Source organism: Talpa europaea (genome assembly GCF_964194135.1).
Source record: "Talpa europaea genome assembly, chromosome: X".
In the NCBI taxonomy this organism is placed as follows: domain Eukaryota; kingdom Metazoa; phylum Chordata; class Mammalia; order Eulipotyphla; family Talpidae; genus Talpa; species Talpa europaea.
In genome coordinates, this window is record NC_140081.1 from 81,953,545 (window position 1) to 81,972,365 (window position 18,821).

Below are 18,821 nucleotides of genomic sequence, written 5' to 3' on the forward strand. Positions count from 1 at the left end.
CCTCTCCCTCACTCTCATCCGAGATAAAGACTTGGGAATTGGAGGAAGCTGGGAAAGTCAGAGACTTAGGGGCGCCACTAGGCCTGACCAGCAAGGCAGAGAATGAACAGGGACTCGGGTAGCACTCACATTCTTCAGCAATGTGCTGCGTTTAAGGGAATCGCCTGCATCAGTGATTTGAGTAATGCCGTTCACTAACCATACAGGTCACAACCTTGATTTTCAGGGCTGCAGTAAGGCCCTTCTGCCCATCACCCCTGCCCCTCAGAGGGACTTTCTAAATCACGCCCCCTTGCAGTCTTCTCCCCCTTTCCAAGTTGCCTTGTTAAAGTATTTAGAAAAACTGTAGACCACTCGTTGTGTGCCAAGGACATCTGCATTTACCTTGTGTCTCGCCACTGCCTAGCATGGTGCCAGGCACACGGCAAAGGCTGAATACGTGCAGCAAAGAGAGGCCCTGGGTGAAATCCCTTAGAAATACTGAGACTTGAAAGCACTGATGGAGTTATCTTGAGGAATCTAGAGAGTGGCACGGGCATGGTATGCATGGAGAACAGGGGCTTTTCCCTAGGGGGCTACTCCTATTCTTCTGCAAGCCCTCCCACTTAAGCCTGCCCTGGAGGGCGTTGTCTCACTGCAGAGGAGGATTCTGCAGTCAATTAAGAAGAAAGCCTCTTTCCTGGAGGGCAGAGGCCCTGGCCAGCAAAAGGGTGAGTCACTGCCTCAGAGCTGGGCAGCAGAGGTGGCGCTAAAGTGGCAATGAATCTGTCCAAAATGGCCTGGGGACACTACCTGAGTGATGATGAGCAGGGAGATGAGGCAGCCTTCAGGCTGAACTAAGTGACATGTCCTTAGAGTCAGTTCTTAACCCACCTCCCCACTTCCAGCCCATCAAGTCGGGAGGCTATCCCTAGCAGCCTTCTTAAAGGAGGATGTGGACTGGAAAGGGGGAATATTTGGGGGACTTGAGTTCCAGTCCTGATGTTGCTATTTGGACAAGCCTTTCTTCCTGTGCCAAACAGCAGAAGGCAGGTACGGAGCAAGGGACTCTGTGCCAGGACTTGTACTAAGTCTTTTACCAATGTTATTTCACATACTCTCCCCACAGTGCAATGGGGTGAGCATGTGTTCCTTTATTCTACCATTGAGAAAACTGAGGTGTGATGATATTCAGTGATGTACCTTCTCTCTAATATACCTTGTAGTCTATATGTATGCATGTTGCCAAGGCCGTCACTGTAACCCAACCTGTATGAGACCTAAATTGTCCTCCCTCCCCCACACTCAGGTTCACAATGCAAATCTCTGTTGCTTTCCCGGCAAAGCAGTTGACTGCCTGGTTGGGCTTCTCTTTGCATCTTCTGGGACATCCACCTACCCCCAACTCAAATTGATCCCTGGCATATCAGTGTAAGATTTTACATGAGAAGGCAAGCATCCACAGAAATATGCACACCAGCATCACCCCTTACCACAAGAGTGGGGGAACTGGCTGCAGGGTACTGCAGTGAGGAAGGGGAGCAGAGCTGCCAGGGCAGAAGGAGGGGCTGCAGAAAAACCCAACAGGAGAGAGAGAGGATGCCAGGGACACAATGGACCAGCCGCAAACTGCTGTTCTCTGCCTTTCCACCCCTCTCCTGATCTGCTGCGCTAGAACATGTAAAGGGGCAATGCCCAGCCCAATTTCAGCAGGAGGAAAGGGAGAGGTTCTCTCCTTCAGTGGAAGGGAAAACTTCCCTGGACATTCAAATTACATTCCTGTGTTGGGTAAGGCATATTTGATAACTGAAGGGGGGAGGGGCAGGAGGGAGGAGGAGAAAGCAGGCATCTTCCAGGAAGCGATGGTGGCCAGGTGGGGCAGAGTGAAAACAGCACCACCAATCCTGCTGCCTGAGCCTGCCGGGCTCCTCTTTCTAAGGGGTGGAAGAGAGACCTGCCGCTGGCCTTCTGGAACACATTCCCAAGCCCTGTCCCTCAGAGCCCCACTCCTGCGACTTTGGGGAAATAGTCCGTGCCCTCCTGGAGTGCAGTGTCTGGTGCCAGTGTGTGCCAGGAGTCAGCAGCTGCCCTCTCTCCTCTTTGGTCCTTCCCTCCTTCCCTCCTGTGCCCAGGCTCTGCTTCCTTGTCCTTCCCTCTCGTCCAGCTCCCCCATAGTCTCTGCATTCTTCAGTGTCCCCCCACCCCTTCCCATACGTGTTCTGTTGTGTCCATTTACTTTATCCAGGAGAAGAGAAAAATCAATCAGACTGGGAAGTAATTGTGTATTTGAAATTGTTCCCACTTGAGATCTGGAGTTGCTAACCCTGTATTGCCCTTGTCGCATCAGATGAGAATATTTAGTGCTTGTGAATAATATATTTTTGCTTGGCGGAATAGTGATTGTATATATGATTGTTGGGCTGCAGAATAGAAGGCGGCATTTTTGGAAGAGGTATTGAAGGTAAGATGGTGCAGGCAGATGTGGATAACCTCTGACTTCTCTAGGTGCCAAGGTATGGAAGAAGACAGGAAAAGAAAGATGAAGATATAGTAGGCAAGGTGTGTGTGTGTGTGTGTGTGTGTGTATGTATGGGGGTTTTGCTGAGCCCATTCTCATCCAGATGAGTAGAGGACTTTGTAAAGTAGCTTCTCTTTGCTCTTGATGCTTATTGAACTTTGAACAAAACGATCTTTTTGTCTCTGGGTTCCGAAGGGCAGAGGCCCTGGACAGGATGGGAAACTAGGAGCAGGAAGAGGCAACTAGGGAAGGGCACTGTTCCTTTTGTGCAAAGGGCTAACAAGGGCTGTCCTTTACCCTCCAAAGCTATATAAGTCAGGGCAGAAGGAGAGCAAAAAGTGTGCTGAGCTGGGATCCAGGAGTTCTGGGCCTTCCTCGGCTAATTAACCCTTTGTCCTTAATTAAGTTTCTTAGGGATCTGAATCTGAATGCCTGCCACTCCTTCACCTGCAATTTTTGGCTGTAAGGCCTGGCCAAGGGAGGGCAAGTGGGGAGTGCTCAGAGGAAGAGACCCTTAGATTAGGTCTTGAAAGAGAGATTAGCTTTGAATAAAGGGAGAGAAGTTTGTGGGGTTCAACGAGAAACAGTGGGAGTAGCCCAGGGAATTTAGCAAACAGGTATGCGTGATGCACTGAGCTGGCTGCTGCATGGAAAATTGCTATGAATCAGCCCCTGCCCCACCGCGGAAGGCTTTGCAGAGAGTGGGGGGTGTAAGCAGCAGAGCCAGGCGCCTGCCGAGCCAGTGGCACGCATCTGAGGACAGGCAGCGGCTGTGCAGCAAGACTAACCAGAGGGTCACGCAGCCACTTGTTCCCTGACTGGACCAAGAGAGTCGCCAAGAGGTAGTGTAGGGGCAGGGCTCCAGGGGCCTGCATGCAGCTCACTTCGGGGCTAGAGTGGGGATTGAGGGCACCCAAGTGGAGGGGCTGGATGTGGGGGAGGGAGAAGTGGCCTGCGAGTGCCCACCTCTTGCCCAGGCTTTTGCGGTCCATAGTTCAAACTGAGAACAAGCAAGAAAGATGAGATTTTGGCAACTCTCGGAGGGGCTAGGCGTGGGAGAATCGTCTTTGCATGCTGTGAGGTTGTGTTTAACTTTGCGGAGCACTTGCTCTCTCCAGCTAGAGAGGGGGTAGGACACACAAGGGGAAGCCCTGCCCAAAGGCCAAGATCTGCAGAGCAGGATGTCAGCCAGGGGCCCGGGGACAGCCCTACCAAGCAGAGGACCTTTGTGTCCCTCTCCCTCTCCTCACTTTTTTCTCCCTCCCTCTGATGCCACCTAGCTCCGGGTCCGGGTCCGGGGCTGCCTGCCAGACGGGCTCTGACAGCAGGGGAGAGGAAGTCCCTCTGAGACCCCCACACTTTGAAGCCCTTAGACTGGCTGAGGGCCTCTCTCCCCTACCCCCCTCACCCCCTGGAACCTGAACAGCTCTACGGTGGTTCTGAGTCCTGGAGTTGGCTAACTCCTGTAAGGAGTCAAGGACCCAGCAGAGGCAGGGCTGTGTCTCTCCAGGAGAATCATAAATCACGCTGGTTGTGTTTGGGGCTTGGACACAGTCACCAACTTGCTTAAGGCCACTTAGCTGCTGAGTGACTAGGCAGCCTACTGACTCCTGGCTAGGGCTTTATTTTGGAAGGGGAGTAGGTAAGTGCTAGACAGACATTCACTGATGGTTTTTTTTTTTAATATGGTTATTGTAATATAGTTTTTTTTTAAATAATTAATTTTATTTTTATATTCCCCATACAATTGCAACCCCCCCATTCTGACCCCAATCCCTCCCCTCCCGCCACTTATTGTAATATAGTTTTAAAATACCATTTGGATGGTGAAACTACTGGTAAAAACATCTCCCACAGCCCAATTTCCCTATGACAGCCTCTCAGGATTTTGAAAAAGCAACTGGAAGAAAACTGGATGCTTGTTGGGGAAGGTATAACCAAAGAAGGGAAGCAGGTGGGGTGGGGAGGGGTCAAAGATGGAGGAAAGGAAGCTCTGAGCACAGATTCTGAGGACTTTTTTATTCTGAAGGTTTCTTTAACAGGCCTTTGACCAGAGGGCTTGAGGGAGTGTCTGCAGGGGTCTGTTCTCTTTTGTGCCCACATTATAGATGCCCTGAATGTGGTCTGGAGGGACAGATGTGTGATGGCCCTCCCATTAATTCAACATCATCTCCCTGCTTCCCTCTGTTGTCGTGAATACATTGGAGAGATCTATTCTCTCTCTCTTTCTCTCTCTCTCTATGTGTGTGTGTGTGTGTGTGTGTGTGTGTGTGTGTAAGAGAGGGAGAGAGAGAGAGAGTGAGAGAGGAGGGGGAGAGAATGTGTATAAGAGAGCACGAGGAGTCACACGCGATGTTGATGAAAGGGAATGTGTGTGTGTGTGGCGAGGCATTGAAAAGACAGGGAAGTCACTGAGCCCTTACTGAGAGCCCAGCGAGTAAGGGTCTGCCCAGTGATGGTGGGTCTGAGGAAATTGTCAATTCTTAATATTCCTAAGGGAACAGGGAAAGAAAGATTTAAATTAGTACAGGGAAGAATAATGTTGGACCCATAGACTTTCCTTGATAGTCTTCAGACTCTTTAAAATTACGTCACCTTGAACAAGCCTGCAAGATCCCGAGGGCAGGAACTGGGGCTCCAGATGGCCCCCACCTTCCCTCTTCCAGTCCTAGTGTGAATGACTTACACACAGGGCTCAGGAAGCCAAAGGCAGGGACTAAATCCCTTCTGTGGGCCAGTTTACTGTTTTCTGCATCCCAAAGCAAAGACTAATTCCCCGAACCTCACAGTCAGCTGTGTTGTGTCTCTGATCTTGAAAGACCAAGTGAAGAAAACAGTCTAGCTCATCCCCTCTGAAAGGACACCCCCTCTCCGCTGTCCTGAGGACAGTGGGTAAATACCCATTTTTTGCTTTGGTGTGGGGGCATTCATCAGTGGGGGCATTCATCAGTGGGGGCACTAAGTGCCTCAGTTCAGATTGAAGCACTTTCGCTAAGCTTCCTCTAAAATTTGGCTCCCAGGTATTTTTTGGGAGGGTGCAGTTCTTCACCTGGGGTATAAAGCTGTGCCCTTTAGATTTTTTTATTCTACCCTATCTTTTATTTAATCTTTACCATGGTTACACTTAATTGGTATCTTCATTATTATTTTATAAGGTGGTGGGACCGAGGCTCAGAAAAGTGAGGTAATTGTCTCTAAGTCACAAAGCTGGCGAGTGTGTGGATTTACATGTGGTGAGGCTGGAATTTGAACCCAAATTCCAGTCCAGGTCTAGGAGGGCAGGCTGTGCGCTTGGGGGTGGGCTGGAGTGTGAGATGTGAGGGGAGCAATACATAGGACTTTTGGTGGGGTGGCCTTTTCCTCTATCCACTCTTCGCCTTTATCTTTCTTAATAGCCTTTTATAAAGCTATCTGTCTGGCTCTCAGTCAATCAATTAGCAATACATTTATCAATCATCTATCTCCATTCCCATTTCCCAAGAATAACATGTCTAAATAAGGCCTCCCAAATCCAGCCATCTTAGGAAAGAAAGGACCCTTCACCTGGCCAACCCCGTTCCTGGTTGCGTATGCTGATGATGAATGCCAAGAAATAAATACTATGGTTTGATGGGAAGGGCCAGGTCTAGCCTGAGCACACATAGGAATAACTGGTTCCCAGCTCATACTCCTCCACGGCACTTTCGTGCAACTTCAGGTAAGTCCTAACCTCGCCAGCACCCTACATAGTTGTTATGTGTAAAGTGGGGAAACATAATCCTCACCCTATTTCCTTTCCAGGGGTGGTTGTGAGAACAAAGTGGCATGATTCATTTATCCATGAATCATAAATAGCTGTTTTAGTTAGATATTTATGTTCTCCCCAAGCCTTCAGAGTTTATAATCCTATGATTCACCCAACAAACACCTACTATGTGCCAGGGTATATAGAAAACTTTTGAGAAAATAAAAAGCACAAGACAAAATAGGCATTTAAAAATTTACCTGCTGTTCTCTCACCCCCCGCATCTCTGGCCTGTACCCCAGCTCTTGTATGCATAAATAAATAAATCTTTTTTTAAAAAAAAAATTACCTGCTACTGATGGAACATCTTTTTTTTTTTTTTTTTTTTTTGCTTTTTGCACCAAGACATTATAAAAGCAGCAACCAAAAGGAGGAAAAAAAAAAGAGTCAGTGAACAGCTTGTGATGCCAGCGCCATCCAGCATCCTGACACATATTGCAGATAATAGTGAGAATATCTATAGCTTGTATTTGATGTCACATCACTTTGTTTACACTATCCTTTGGGGTGTTTATAGCATGAAGATTGTCTTTCACTACCCTGAGCTTGAGTAATTTCTTTAGTCAATAAAATTTAAAAAGGGCATCCCATATTCTATAGAATGACTGTATTTATTTTACAAAGAGGTTGTAATTTGTGGTGCTTGTCTGCCTTCAGCTATGACCTCCCCTGGCTTATTGAATTAGTCTTTGATTATGTGTCCATTCTTTTGATTTCGTTATTTAGCTATGCATTATTTTGCAGCTATTATGAGCAAAGGTGGGTGGGTGGGGCTGTGGAAAAAGCCCTAAGACTGAGAAGAACTGGATTCTTATCTAGACTGCTGTCAGATTGCTGTGCTGTGTTGGGCAAACTCCTGTCCCTTTCTGAACCTCAGTTTTCTGAGCTGTAGAATCGAAGTTTTGGACTAGGTGATGGCTAAGGTCCTTTCTATATCTGATACACTCTAATATCCTAAGCAATTCCTGAAACATTTTATTTTTTTGAAGCCAGAGCTTTTGTCAATATATTTTGACAGTACTACCTCGGGTTTATGAGCTTCTGCTATGGCAAAATGGGCTGACTCCACATATTATTGAAGAACACTGCCCCAAATTTAATTATCTTGGGAGATCACTACCACATAGGATAAAATGAGCCATTTTGTTCACCACTGCAGCCTTTGCTGAAATGGAGGTTATGGGATAACAACTTAAAGGCTAACTCATTAATGCTCAGGGATGAGTGAGGTAATGTGCCAGCAGACCAAATTGGTGCCCAAATGTTTTCATCTAGAGACCCGTATCTCTTTTCCGTGTTGTGATATATTAATGGGGATGTCTTTATCCATTGTCACTGCCCCTAGACATTTGAATAACACAGATGCATTGCCTTCTGGGCACCCAACCCTGCTCACTATCAATTTCTCAAACTCTGAGGAGCTCGCAGAGGCTTGGAGCAAAATTCTGATGGTGCCATAAAGTGCTTAATTTATAGGGATTCAAACGATGGCATCAGTGCAGTCCCTGCTTTTTTTCTCATAGGAGTTTGTTATTGAGCACTGCGCCACCCCTAACTATTTGATGGGGGCAATGGAGTAAATTAGTCCTCCAAATTGTGAGGGCTGTGGATTTATGCCTAGCTGAAAGCATTTCTGTCCTCGCAATGTCGGAGCGGGTGACCTTTCTGACGTTAATTTGTTTCTCCATCTGTGCCATGCATTGCGGGAGGATGTGAGGAACAGGCTTGATGCCACTTATGTGGGTTTCCCCTTTTTGTATTGTTGGAGACTTGATCTGGGTGTTCCTCTGCTCTTTTTTCAAATTCTTTCCCTGGGTATCTGCTTATATGCTGGCCCCTTTACTGATGCAAATTAAATTATATATTCTTTTTCTAGTAACAATGTATAATTGAATGGTTTGGAAGAGAAATAAACTTGGAGACAGATAGGCATTTTACTCACCTGAATAATAGCATTTGAAAAAATGACCTATGCAGTTAGTTATCCAAATTTTATAAGACCACTTTTTTATACTTGACCCTGATGCAAATAGAGACTGGAAAAGAAAGATCTATTCCCAGTGGTCTCCCTAGACCTCTTTACCTGTTTTAATTTAATTCAAATTCAGTAGAAATTGAAAAAATTTGAATTTTATGTAATGACTTTGGAAGCCAGATATTTTCTAGTAAACCCAAGTCCTCTGCAAAGAAACTTCACAACCAACATGTTTATTAAAAACCAGTACTAACGACCACACATAGATTTCCCCATTTTATAGAGTAGGTCACAGAAGCTCAGACAATTCAATTCATGTTCCTAAGTTCACACTAAAGAAATCATAAAGTTTGTCTTCAAACTCAGTTCTGGCTATCTCTAATTTCAATGACCACTGCAGATATTTATCTAGGATATAGATTTTGCAAATTTGTTGGCTTCTAGGCCAAAATCTAGAGGGCTTGCTTTCAGCTTTATGTCTCTTTATGATGTCATGGTCACTTCAGGCCAGTGCTGTGAACTGCTGAAGGAGGTAGGGAAGACATGGTGAAAGCAAGAGAGGTCTTTTTAGCCCCTTCTTCCCTAGTAAGAGCTCCCTTTTGTGGCCTGCCCACTTGTCTTTCCTCCCCGGTGGGCCACTTGTTTTTTGCCTGGACACACTGGCCTTCCTAACTCTGCGTCTGTCCTGGATTCTGCTGGTGCCTTGAGAGAGTTGAAGGCAAGCAGGACAGTGTCAATTTTGCTGGCAGAACTGCAGCATATGATTGCTCTTAAGTTTAGCCCTATATCTTTGAACATGAGGCAATGACAAATGTTTATTCTAAGGCCTTTGATTTCCTTCAGAATTGTAAGCATCTAGGCTGACTCATCTCTCAAAGGCTTTTCTCTCTCTCTTTTTTTGGCTGGTGTTGTTTTGCGATTTTCTTATTTGTTCCTACCTTATTTTTTGGAGGAAGGATTGATTTTCATTTTGATTTTTGGGTGAAGGAACCAGCTAGGCTCTGTGGATGACCAGATCTGGTAACCTCAATAAAAAAAGATACTGCTGCAACTCTAAGACAGGTAAAAAAGAAAAAAAGTTTGAATTGGGCTAAGGGAAGATGGGAGCTATATTAGAAAAATTAAGCCAGAACTAGGCTATATGGATGAGACCCCCAGAGAATACTTTCTAGAACTGCTATCATGGGTATGGGGGGGCACTGGGGGCTTAGCCTGGGACTGTGCTTAGGTGGTATGTCTGTGCTTTTGGTTAAACTGATCACTTTGTGTTGCAATTGGATGCTTGTGCTCAGGCTTTTACTTTGGCTTCAGAGGATGGTGCTTTGCAGTTGAAAAATTTTTAAAGAATCCATGCTAAGGATTTCCCTTTTAGCTCAGTTCAAAAGCAGTGGGATGACTACTCACTCTTTCTCAATACTGCACTTCAGTGATCCAGCATTTATTTCTGACATGTGTGCTTCGGTCATTAAGGAGAATGGGGCAAATATAGTTTTGGAAACAAAAGAAGGGTGGGATTATTTGTTTTGGACATAACTCATGTATATACATTATTGTATGACAACCCCTTACCTACTTGTATTCTGTTAAAGCCACATTACCTGATCTTTGGAATTTAAGCCCCACCCAATAATATATAGAATATTGTATAAAATTCTCTAAGAGGGGGAACTCAGTGGCAATGCCATCCCTCTCCTTGTCCAAGGTTTAATTCCCCAAGTCCCAAATTATCTTCTGTCAGGAACCAGCATTCACACACCCACCCAAGCACAAACTTCAGAGCTATCCTAAATCCTCTCCATTCCAATAAAAACAATCCCCTAAGTCCTTTCAGTTCTTCCTATAAAATCCATTCCCTGCTCCAGCCCCAGTGACAAGGACTTGTGTCAGCAACTCTTGCTTTTTGGGTGATCTACCCATCTAGCCTGCTTCAGGCTCTCTACCCAAACCAGGCTTCTCACTGCTTTCTGTGATTTTTCCAAGCTGCAGTTTTGACTCTGTCATTCCCTGCTTAAAACCCTGCAGTAGTTCCCTATTGCCTTCAGGAGAAAGTCCAGCTTCTTAACATGGCTTACAGGGCCATTCATGACCTCATCCATCCAGATTTATCTCCTTCCATCCCCTTTGTACAGCTTTAAGGATATAGCAACCTCTCTCCCATCTCCTTGTCTTTGCACAAGCTGTTCTCATCCTCTGGACTGCCCCCACCCACCCCTATCTCCAGGCAGACTTAGATGTTTCCTCCTTTCTGTGCTCACAGTACTTTGTTTATATCTCAACTGATTGACTTATCACAAGGTTTAGTAAATTGTTGCTAACCTGCGTATCTCTTTGACTGTGCTGTTAAATCCTTTATGAAAGCAGTAGTATTATCTTGCTCATATTTGAGTCTTTAGTGCCTGACACAAAATGAGTAATTAATACACTTTTATTTTTTTTGTAATGAATAAATGAATGAATAGAAGTGAGAAAAGAAAGGATGTTGTGTGGGGTGCAGGGAGATCCCCACTAGGGGATCGTGTGCAGCCTGGGAGCTGTATGAGATATTGAGCACCATGGAGAAGGGAGGTAGAGCAGGTTTGCCAGTACACTAAGATAAACTTCATTCTGATCACCAATCCTCAGTAGGGAATTCACTAGAAATGGCCTGGAAATGATGTTTTGGTACAACTGATTTTTTTTAATGGAAAAAATTAACTTGATCTAGTTGTGCAGTTTTGGTAAATAGAGAAAAGGCAAGATCTCACCACTCCATGCAAATAGTGCTGGTATTTTGGGTGCATGTCTTTCTGTCTTTTTTTTTTTTTTAATGAATGCTTTTCTTCACATAATGGTAATAATAATTAAAACAATTCTGCATTTTTGTGTATTTGTTGTTTAAAAACTCTTTGTAAACATCACTTTAATGATTGTATGCTTTACATATGGGCATCTTACAATTTGTAAATCTAGTCTCATTGCTGGGCTGCTTTTTATATTAATTTTTTTTTTTACGATTATGGTTCATATACCTCAGTGTGTGTGTGTGTGTGTGTGTGTGTGTGTGTGTGTGTGTGTGTGTGTGTGAAGATTTCATTAGGATAGATTCCTAGAAGGGGAATTACTGGGTCAAAGGGCCTAGGGATGATTTTTGGCTCCAGACTTATGTGCCCAGCTTGCTATCTGGAAGAGTTGTACAAACTGACAGTGTTCCTAACCTAGATGAAAATACCTACCTCACCCAACCTGGATAGCATCAAGTATTATCATTAAAAAAATAAAAATAAACACCAATATTCTAATTAACTAATGGAAAATATTACCTTATTTTTGTCTTAATGTGCATTTTTAAATTGTGAGAAATGTTGGTCCGTTTTCTTTTCTTTCCTCTTTTTTTTTTTTTCCTAATTAGGTTTTTCTCTTTTCTAGACTGTTCAGGGCTGGATTTTTTTTAAAGTTGGATTTTTTTTAATAAGCAACCAGAGGCAGCTCTGCTGGAGGGTGAAGCCGCCTCCCAGTTTTCCCTCCCCCTTATCACCCTCCCCCACCCCCCCCAGTTCCCTCCACCGGGTCCAGTGACAATTGGATGATGCAGTCTTGATAATCATCCGATTCCAGAATGGGTGGCTGCATTCCTTTTCTGAGGGCAGCCAGGACATTGTGCCCCAGAATCATGCCCCCTTTGCTGTTGTTGTCCGCCTTCATTTTTTTAGTGAACGTCCTGGGAGGAGCACCAGGACACAACCCGGACCGCAGGACGAACATGATATCAATACACAGTCTCTCCGAGCTGGAGCGTCTGAAGCTACAAGAAACTGCTTACCAAGAACTCGTGGCCAGACGTTTCCTCTCTGAATTCAAACCTGAGAGAGGTGAGCAGTACCCCGGAGTGTGGCGTCCTTGCCTTCGGGCGAGTGGACCCCCCGGGCGGGACGCGGCGCTTTGGGGGTCCAGGGGAGTGGGAGGGGCTCGGGCAGGTCTCAGACCTGCTGGGTTCTCCTTGCGCCTGGGGACCTGAGCCGGCTGGAACGGAGGGAGCCGGCGGTTGAATTGAGGAAGAGGTAAAGATGAGTTGAGTTGGGTTGACTCTGGGGGCTTGAGGGGCGGTCAGACAGACAGGCAGTTCTCGGGGACGGGGAAGTGGACGGAGGACAGGTGGAGAGATAGACGCACCAGGTGCGGTGCGAGAACCGGCCAGGGCGAGACCGAGGCGCAGAGAGGTACTCTGGGAGAGGACCGGGACAGAGACAGCGCGGTTGAGAGACGGAGAGTAAAGAGAGATAGCGAGACAGTGAGAGAGAGAGACACGCGCCAATCCGGGCAGAGAGCGGGAGGGCGGTGCGGGCGCCGGGAGCGGAGGCAGGAGGTGCGCCGGGAGCGCTTCCCACCTCAGCTGGCTGCAGGGGAGCGAGCGGGACCGGGCACCGGACGGGGTTCGAGCGTGCCAGGGGGTCTCTGGGGTGCGGGTGCAGGTCGGGCTGCTGAGGGGAGGCGGGAAGGGGTCGCGCGGACTGAGGGGCGTCCCTGCAGTCATGGAAAGCGCAGGGGCGGCAGGGTTTGCAGGGTGCGCGCAGCGGGCACAGCCTGAAAGGAGCTAAGGCAAGAGCTGGGAGACCCCGCAGGCGGCTGCGGCTGCGGGGTCTGAGCGCGGGGACCGCGGGTATTTGCAGCTTCCCCAGCCGCAGCGCGGTGAGCAGACGGCATCCCCGGTGTGCGCGCGTCCGCAGTAACTTGGCGACCCCTACTCGCTCGTGTTGGCGCCGCAGGCACAACCCCTCCCCTCGCCTGTTGCACAGTCCCAGCGCCTCAAAGCCCCCGATTTCTTGCTGTAAGAGTTGTGTTGAGCTACTACTGGTGCGTAGCAAGATGCGCTCTGCGCACGCAGAGCCTCAAAGTGTCTGGTTTGGTTAAATCTCTTAGGTGGTAGATAGGACTGGTCCCATTGTCAAGTGGGGAAACTGAGGCTGAGAGAGGCAAATCACTTTTTGTGGACTGGATTGAGCTGTTGGTCTCCCCCTCCCCCACCTCCCCAATTCACCCCCATCGTTGCAGATCAATGCGTTGCGATGTTTCAGTCACTTATCAAATTCTGTTTGGGTGAGTGTGCGTGTCTTTTCTCTTTCTTTTCCCGTAGCTCTACCTATTGACCGTCCAAACACCTTGGAGAAGTGGTTTCTGATTCTGAGAGGACAAGAGAGGGGTGAGGGTCTCTCATACTTTACTTAGGAAAGAAATAGAAACGCAGCCACCCCTCCCCCCTCCCCCAGTATTGGTCCCAGGCTACTGGAGGCTGGGCGGCGTTCAGTGCCCCTGGGGGTACTCACCCCCTCCTAGAAACCCCGTAGGGGATGATTTCAGGAAATGGCGCACTAGCTGCTGGCGTATTGGGAGGGGGCGGGGGTGAGGCCCCATCAGATCTGCCTAAGTCTCCCGGGTGAATCCACCCCAGGCACATCGCCCTGGAGAAATTGCCCACTTTACTTCAAGGTAGTCACCCCCGAACAGGACTTAAGGCAGGGATCTTGGGCTCCGTCGGGGTGGGGGAGAGGTACTGAGTCCTTCCGCCAAACCGCTGCAGGGTCTTTTCGGCTCCCTCCCCAGGGAGGGGCGCTGCGGGTCTGGAGGGGTGGGGTTGGCTGCCAGCGGCGGCTCGGAGTGGTACAGCCCCTGCAGTTCCTCCTGATTTAAGCGCTGCGGAGCTTTGACGTTTCTCATTCTTTCTCTCTCTGGCTCCCCAGCCGTATCACTGAAGACGTTTGGCATTCGTCTGGAAGAGGTGCTGGTGAATGAGCTTACCCGCCGCAAGCATCTGGAACTAACAGCCGCGATGCAGATTGAAGAAGCCACCGGTCCGGCTACGGGACGTCGTCGTCGTCGGGGAAACGTGGTTCAACGGATGTTTGGCCGCATCAGGCGCTTTTTCAGCCGCAGACGGGCTGAGCCCACTCTGCCCCGGGAGTTCACTCGCCGTGGTCGTCGAGTGAGTTAAACTTTCTGGGTTTCATCTGGGGGTCTTTACTAAGGAGTGCAGGGGTGTGGGGCGGTAGGGTCGGGTCCTGTGCCCTTAGGGAGAGGGGGTTCGGACAGAATAGTTTGGCAGGATGTAATTGGAGAGAATGTTTCCTGTTGTGAATGTGACGCAGTCCTGGAGAAGGTCCGAAGAGACCCTCCTGTTGCCCATTTTAAGGTTGTCTGGCTGTCTTTACAGGGTGCAGTATCTGTGGATAGCCTGGCTGAACTGGAGGATGGGGCCCTGCTGCTGCAGACCCTGCAACTTTCCAAGATTTCCTTTCCAATTGGCCAGCGACTTCTGGGGTCCAAAAGGAAGATGAGCCTCAACCCGATTGCTAAACAAATCCCCCAGGTTGTTGAAGCTTGCTGCAGTTTCATTGAGAAACATGGTAAGGTGACCCCAAATGATGGTTAAATCAAACTAGGAGGCAATTAAAGGAAAAGAACCGCGCAGTAGACAGAAAAATATGGTGGTGGGGGGGCGGGGAGGTAATGAAGGGCTTGGAACATTCTCTGGCTACCAGTTGGGATGGGGATGCAGTAGGGGAGGAAAAGGGAAATTCCATAGGGAAGGGCACTGAATAAACTTAACACCTTCTGGTCTTTTCTTTCAGGATTAAGCACGGTGGGGATTTTCACTTTGGAATACTCTGAGGAGAGAGTCCGTAAGGTAAATTGGTTGTGTTTACACTTTTCTTCTTGAGAAAAAGCAGGTGGGCTTGAGGGCTCCCTCATAGACCTGAGGGGAGACCAAGGTCTTCTTTTGAGCCCCACTCCCCCTGGCACACCACACATCTAGATCCCTCCACTGAAGCCTGAACCTTACTACAGAAGTGGCTGGGGGTTATGGGGGGGGGAAGGGGTGCCTGTACTGGCAGGGCACACAGTCCATATATTCTCTCCCTTCTTCTAGCTGCGTGAAGAATTTGATCAAGGTCTGGATGTAGTGCTGGATGACAATCAGAATGTGCATGATGTGGCCGCACTCCTTAAGGAGTTTTTCCGTGACATGAAGGACTCTCTGCTGCCAGATGATCTCTACATGTCTTTCCTCCTGACAGCAAGTGAGTCTTCTGTTCTCCTCTGTCAGGCAAAGGAAGGAAATAGTACAGGGGGGTGCAAGGGTCTAGGAACAGAGGTCAGGCTGCACTACCCCAAAGAACGAAGACAGAACGCATATAAAAAGGAAAACACACAAACATAAAGCAATAGGCAAATACTTTATGTAGTCTTAAAAATGAAAACATATCAAATAAAAATTATTTCAACCAAAAGAAAAGTTGAAATTACCTCTCCAGATTACTTTTGTCATATCTCTTAATAGTTCAATATAAATCTGTTGTTGGGAAATTTTCCCAGAGCTTCCTGAAGCGGTGTGTGCCCTCTCAAGGGCAAAGAAGAACCTTTTAGAGGGGGTCTGATATTGATGAGAGCACCTCTTCTTTTAGGACTCTTGAGCCCCGATGCTTTGGGCATAGACACTTTCTAACTTTCAGCAGTTTTCAAACAGAATCCTGTCTCTCTTGGTATCAGGCTGCTACCAAGGGCAGCCCCCTGAGCCGGGCCCCATTTTCCTTCCTCCAGCTCTGAAGCCGCAGGATCAACTTTCTGCCCTGCAACTGCTGGTTTACCTGATGCCACCCTGTCACAGTGACACCCTGGAGCGTCTGCTGAAGGCCCTGCATAAGATCACTGAGAACTGCGAGGACTCCATTGGCATTGATGGACAGCTGGTACAATGCCCTGGGAGAGGGTAGTGAGGGCTGTAGTAGGGGACATGTGTGGGAGTAGAAGAGAGGGACACAGCCAGAGGGAGAGGGAAACAAGTACAAAAAGGCATTTCTTTTTGAACAACTTCCATTACTAACTCATACTCTAATATTACTTTCTGTTTGCCTTTTACCTAGGTCTTTGGCAACCGGATGACTTCTACCAATTTGGCCTTGGTGTTTGGATCTGCTCTTCTGAAGAAGGGGAGATTTGGCAAGAGGGAATCCAGGAAGACAAGGCTGGGGATTGACCACTATGTTGCTTCTGTCAATGTGGTCCGCGCCATGATTGATAACTGGGATGTCCTCTTCCAGGTAGGTAGAAGTTTTGGATACATTTATTTCACAGCTCTCTCTGCTGTTCACAAGCAGGGGAGAGTTGTATGCACATCCCTGACGGTAACCAAAGCAGGCTGCTGCAAAATCTCCCATTCTCATTAGCTGGTCATGGTGCCTTCACTCCTGGGCACCTGATAGAGATGAGTATAAATTTTAAAATGTTGTGCAATAAAGGCTCATGTTGCTAATTTTGCCCTCAGGTACCTCCCCATATCCAGAAGCAGGTTGCTAAAAGGGTGTGGAAGTCCAGTCCCGAGGCCCTTGATTTTATCAGACGCAGGAATCTGAGGAAGATCCAGTGAGTGTTTTCTTGGTTTGTTTATGCTTAGCCTGAAGCAGAATCTCCTCTGGGGGTTTCTGGTCCAAGACCACCTTTGTGTTAGTTAACCCAAGTATACAAACTGACTGACTTTTTAAAATTCATTCCCATTCAGGAGTGCACGGATTAAGATGGAGGAGGATGCTTTACTTTCTGATCCAGTGGAAAACTCTGCTGAAATCCGGGCTGCTGTCCTTGCTCAAAGCACGCCCTTTGATGAAGGTCAGTTCCCTGCTGGAGGTCAGGCCCTTGCTGAAGGTCAGGCCCTTGCTGAAGGTCAGTCCCTTGGTGAGGGTCAGGCCCTTCCTGAAGGCCAGGTCCTTGCTGAAGATGAGCCTCTTGAGGAAGATGAGTCCTCTGAGGAAGATGTGTCAGTCAATGAAGAGCTAGTATTTGAATATCTCAATCAAGGAGTAGTCTTTGGGGAAGTCCAAGGTCTCGAGATCCCAAATGATCTTGAGATTCAAGGCCCACACCTTGAAGGCATACCAGAACTTGATGAAGATGATGATGATGACGATGACGATGACGACGACGATGATGATGACGATACCCTGAATTTTGATGATCTTCCTCCCCTTGAGGATATTCTAGAGCCTGATGATGAAATTCCAGAACTCATTGAAATCCCAGACTTTGATGAAATACCATATTTTGATATAGTCCCAGAACCTGAAGAAGGCCCAGATGAGCAAGAAATCCCAAATCCTGGAGAAAACCCAAACCATGACCTTGAAGAAGGACCAGATTTTGAAGACGGCCAAAATCTTGACCTTGCAGAGGTCCCCTATCTTGACATTGTCCCAAACAACGATGATGCCTCAAATGCTGATGAAATTCCGGACAATGCACATGCCTCAGATAATGACGAAAACCCAGATTCTGAAGAAGACCCCAATCTTGAAGAGGTTCCAGCCCTTGATGAAATCCCAAATGATGAAGAAATTCCAGACCACGAAGGTGACCCTGAGGTCAATGGGATTTCAGACTCTGAAGAAGACCTCGACTTTGAAGAAGTTCCAGCTCTTCATGTAGTTCCAAGTCCTGAAGAAGTCTCTGGTGATCATGAAATCCCAAATTATGATCACTCCCCAGAAATTAATGGACTTTCAGACTCTGAAGAAGATCTTAATCTTGAAGAGGTTCCAGCACTTGCTGGAATCCCAAATGATGCAGAAACCTCTGATGCTGAAGAAATTACAGACCATGAAGAAACTCCAGAAGTAAATGGCGTTGCAAACTCTGAAGAAGACTCCAACCCCGAAGAGGTCCCAGCTCTCCATGTGGTAACCAGCCCTGAAGACATCCCCGATTTTGATGAAATTCAAGATGAAGAAGAATCCTCAGATGTGAGTGAGGTCTCAAGCAACGAAGAGACCTCGGATGCTGAAGAAATCTTAGCACACGAGGAAGCATCGGAAGTCAGTGAAATCCAGGGCTCTGAAGAAAACTCCAGGGCCTCATACCCTGAGGATGCTGACATTCACACCGAAATGCCAGATTCTCAGAAAGACCGAGCCAGTGCTTTTGAAGAAGAGGACGACAGCAATGTGGCTCCAGAACTGGAAGATGTCTCCATTCTCAACACAATTCCAGACCCTCAGCCCGACCTGTCCCTCAATCTTGAAGAAATCATGAATGTGGAAGCAGTTCCAGTGCCTAATGACGTTGACCCTAAAGAAGTTCAGAATCCATCCTGGCTCTATAAGGAAGACACAGGTGCTGTAGATACCACCCTCCTTAAAAATCAGTCTCGGCCTGTGCAAGTCATGGACTACAAGTCCTTCCCAGAACCCCTGAAGAATGACACCTGCTTTCTCCCCTCCATGAAGTGCTGTAAGCTTCCGGCTCCAGCTTTGTTACTCATTTGCTTAGTAAAACTGGTCAGGTTAGTTGTGGGGTGGTGGTGGTTGTTAGGAGGTCGTCCTGATCCCCGCCTTGCAGGTGGCATCGTCCATTTGCTCTAAACGCTGAGTGTCTGTCGCTTTCTGTTCTCTAACCCAGTTTCCTCCCCCAGCTTCCACCGTGGGCCTTGACTTGGAGATCTATATTCTGTTGTTAGGCTGCAGTTTCTTACATGTCAAGTGGGGATAATCACTCCTGCCTTACCTTCTTGCTTCATACTTGTGTTTGAAGTTCAAAATTCGGTC

The 18,821-nt window shown here is 47.6% G+C and overlaps 1 protein-coding gene across 3 annotated transcripts in view; it reads left to right on the forward strand.

Moving 5' to 3' along the window:
- ARHGAP36 (Rho GTPase activating protein 36) overlaps positions 1-18,821 on the forward strand; it is a gene marked incomplete at both ends in the record, with an annotated part of 30,314 nt that overhangs the window by 11,263 nt on the left and 230 nt on the right. Inside the window, 10 exons of one of the 3 annotated variants that reach the window (XM_084258375.1) lie at positions 11,946-12,104; positions 13,367-13,432; positions 13,971-14,212; positions 14,441-14,633; positions 14,859-14,914; positions 15,158-15,308; positions 15,829-15,977; positions 16,152-16,328; positions 16,553-16,650; positions 16,787-16,893. In XM_084258375.1, the coding sequence (XP_084114501.1) occupies positions 11,946-12,104; positions 13,367-13,432; positions 13,971-14,212; positions 14,441-14,633; positions 14,859-14,914; positions 15,158-15,308; positions 15,829-15,977; positions 16,152-16,328; positions 16,553-16,650; positions 16,787-16,893 (1,398 nt within the window). Of the gene's footprint in view, positions 1-11,851; positions 12,105-13,366; positions 13,439-13,970; positions 14,213-14,440; positions 14,634-14,858; positions 14,915-15,157; positions 15,309-15,828; positions 15,978-16,151; positions 16,329-16,552; positions 16,651-16,786; positions 16,894-18,821 lie in introns of those variants that run through there. The other 2 variants (XM_084258373.1, XM_084258374.1) reach the window with 2 other exon arrangements.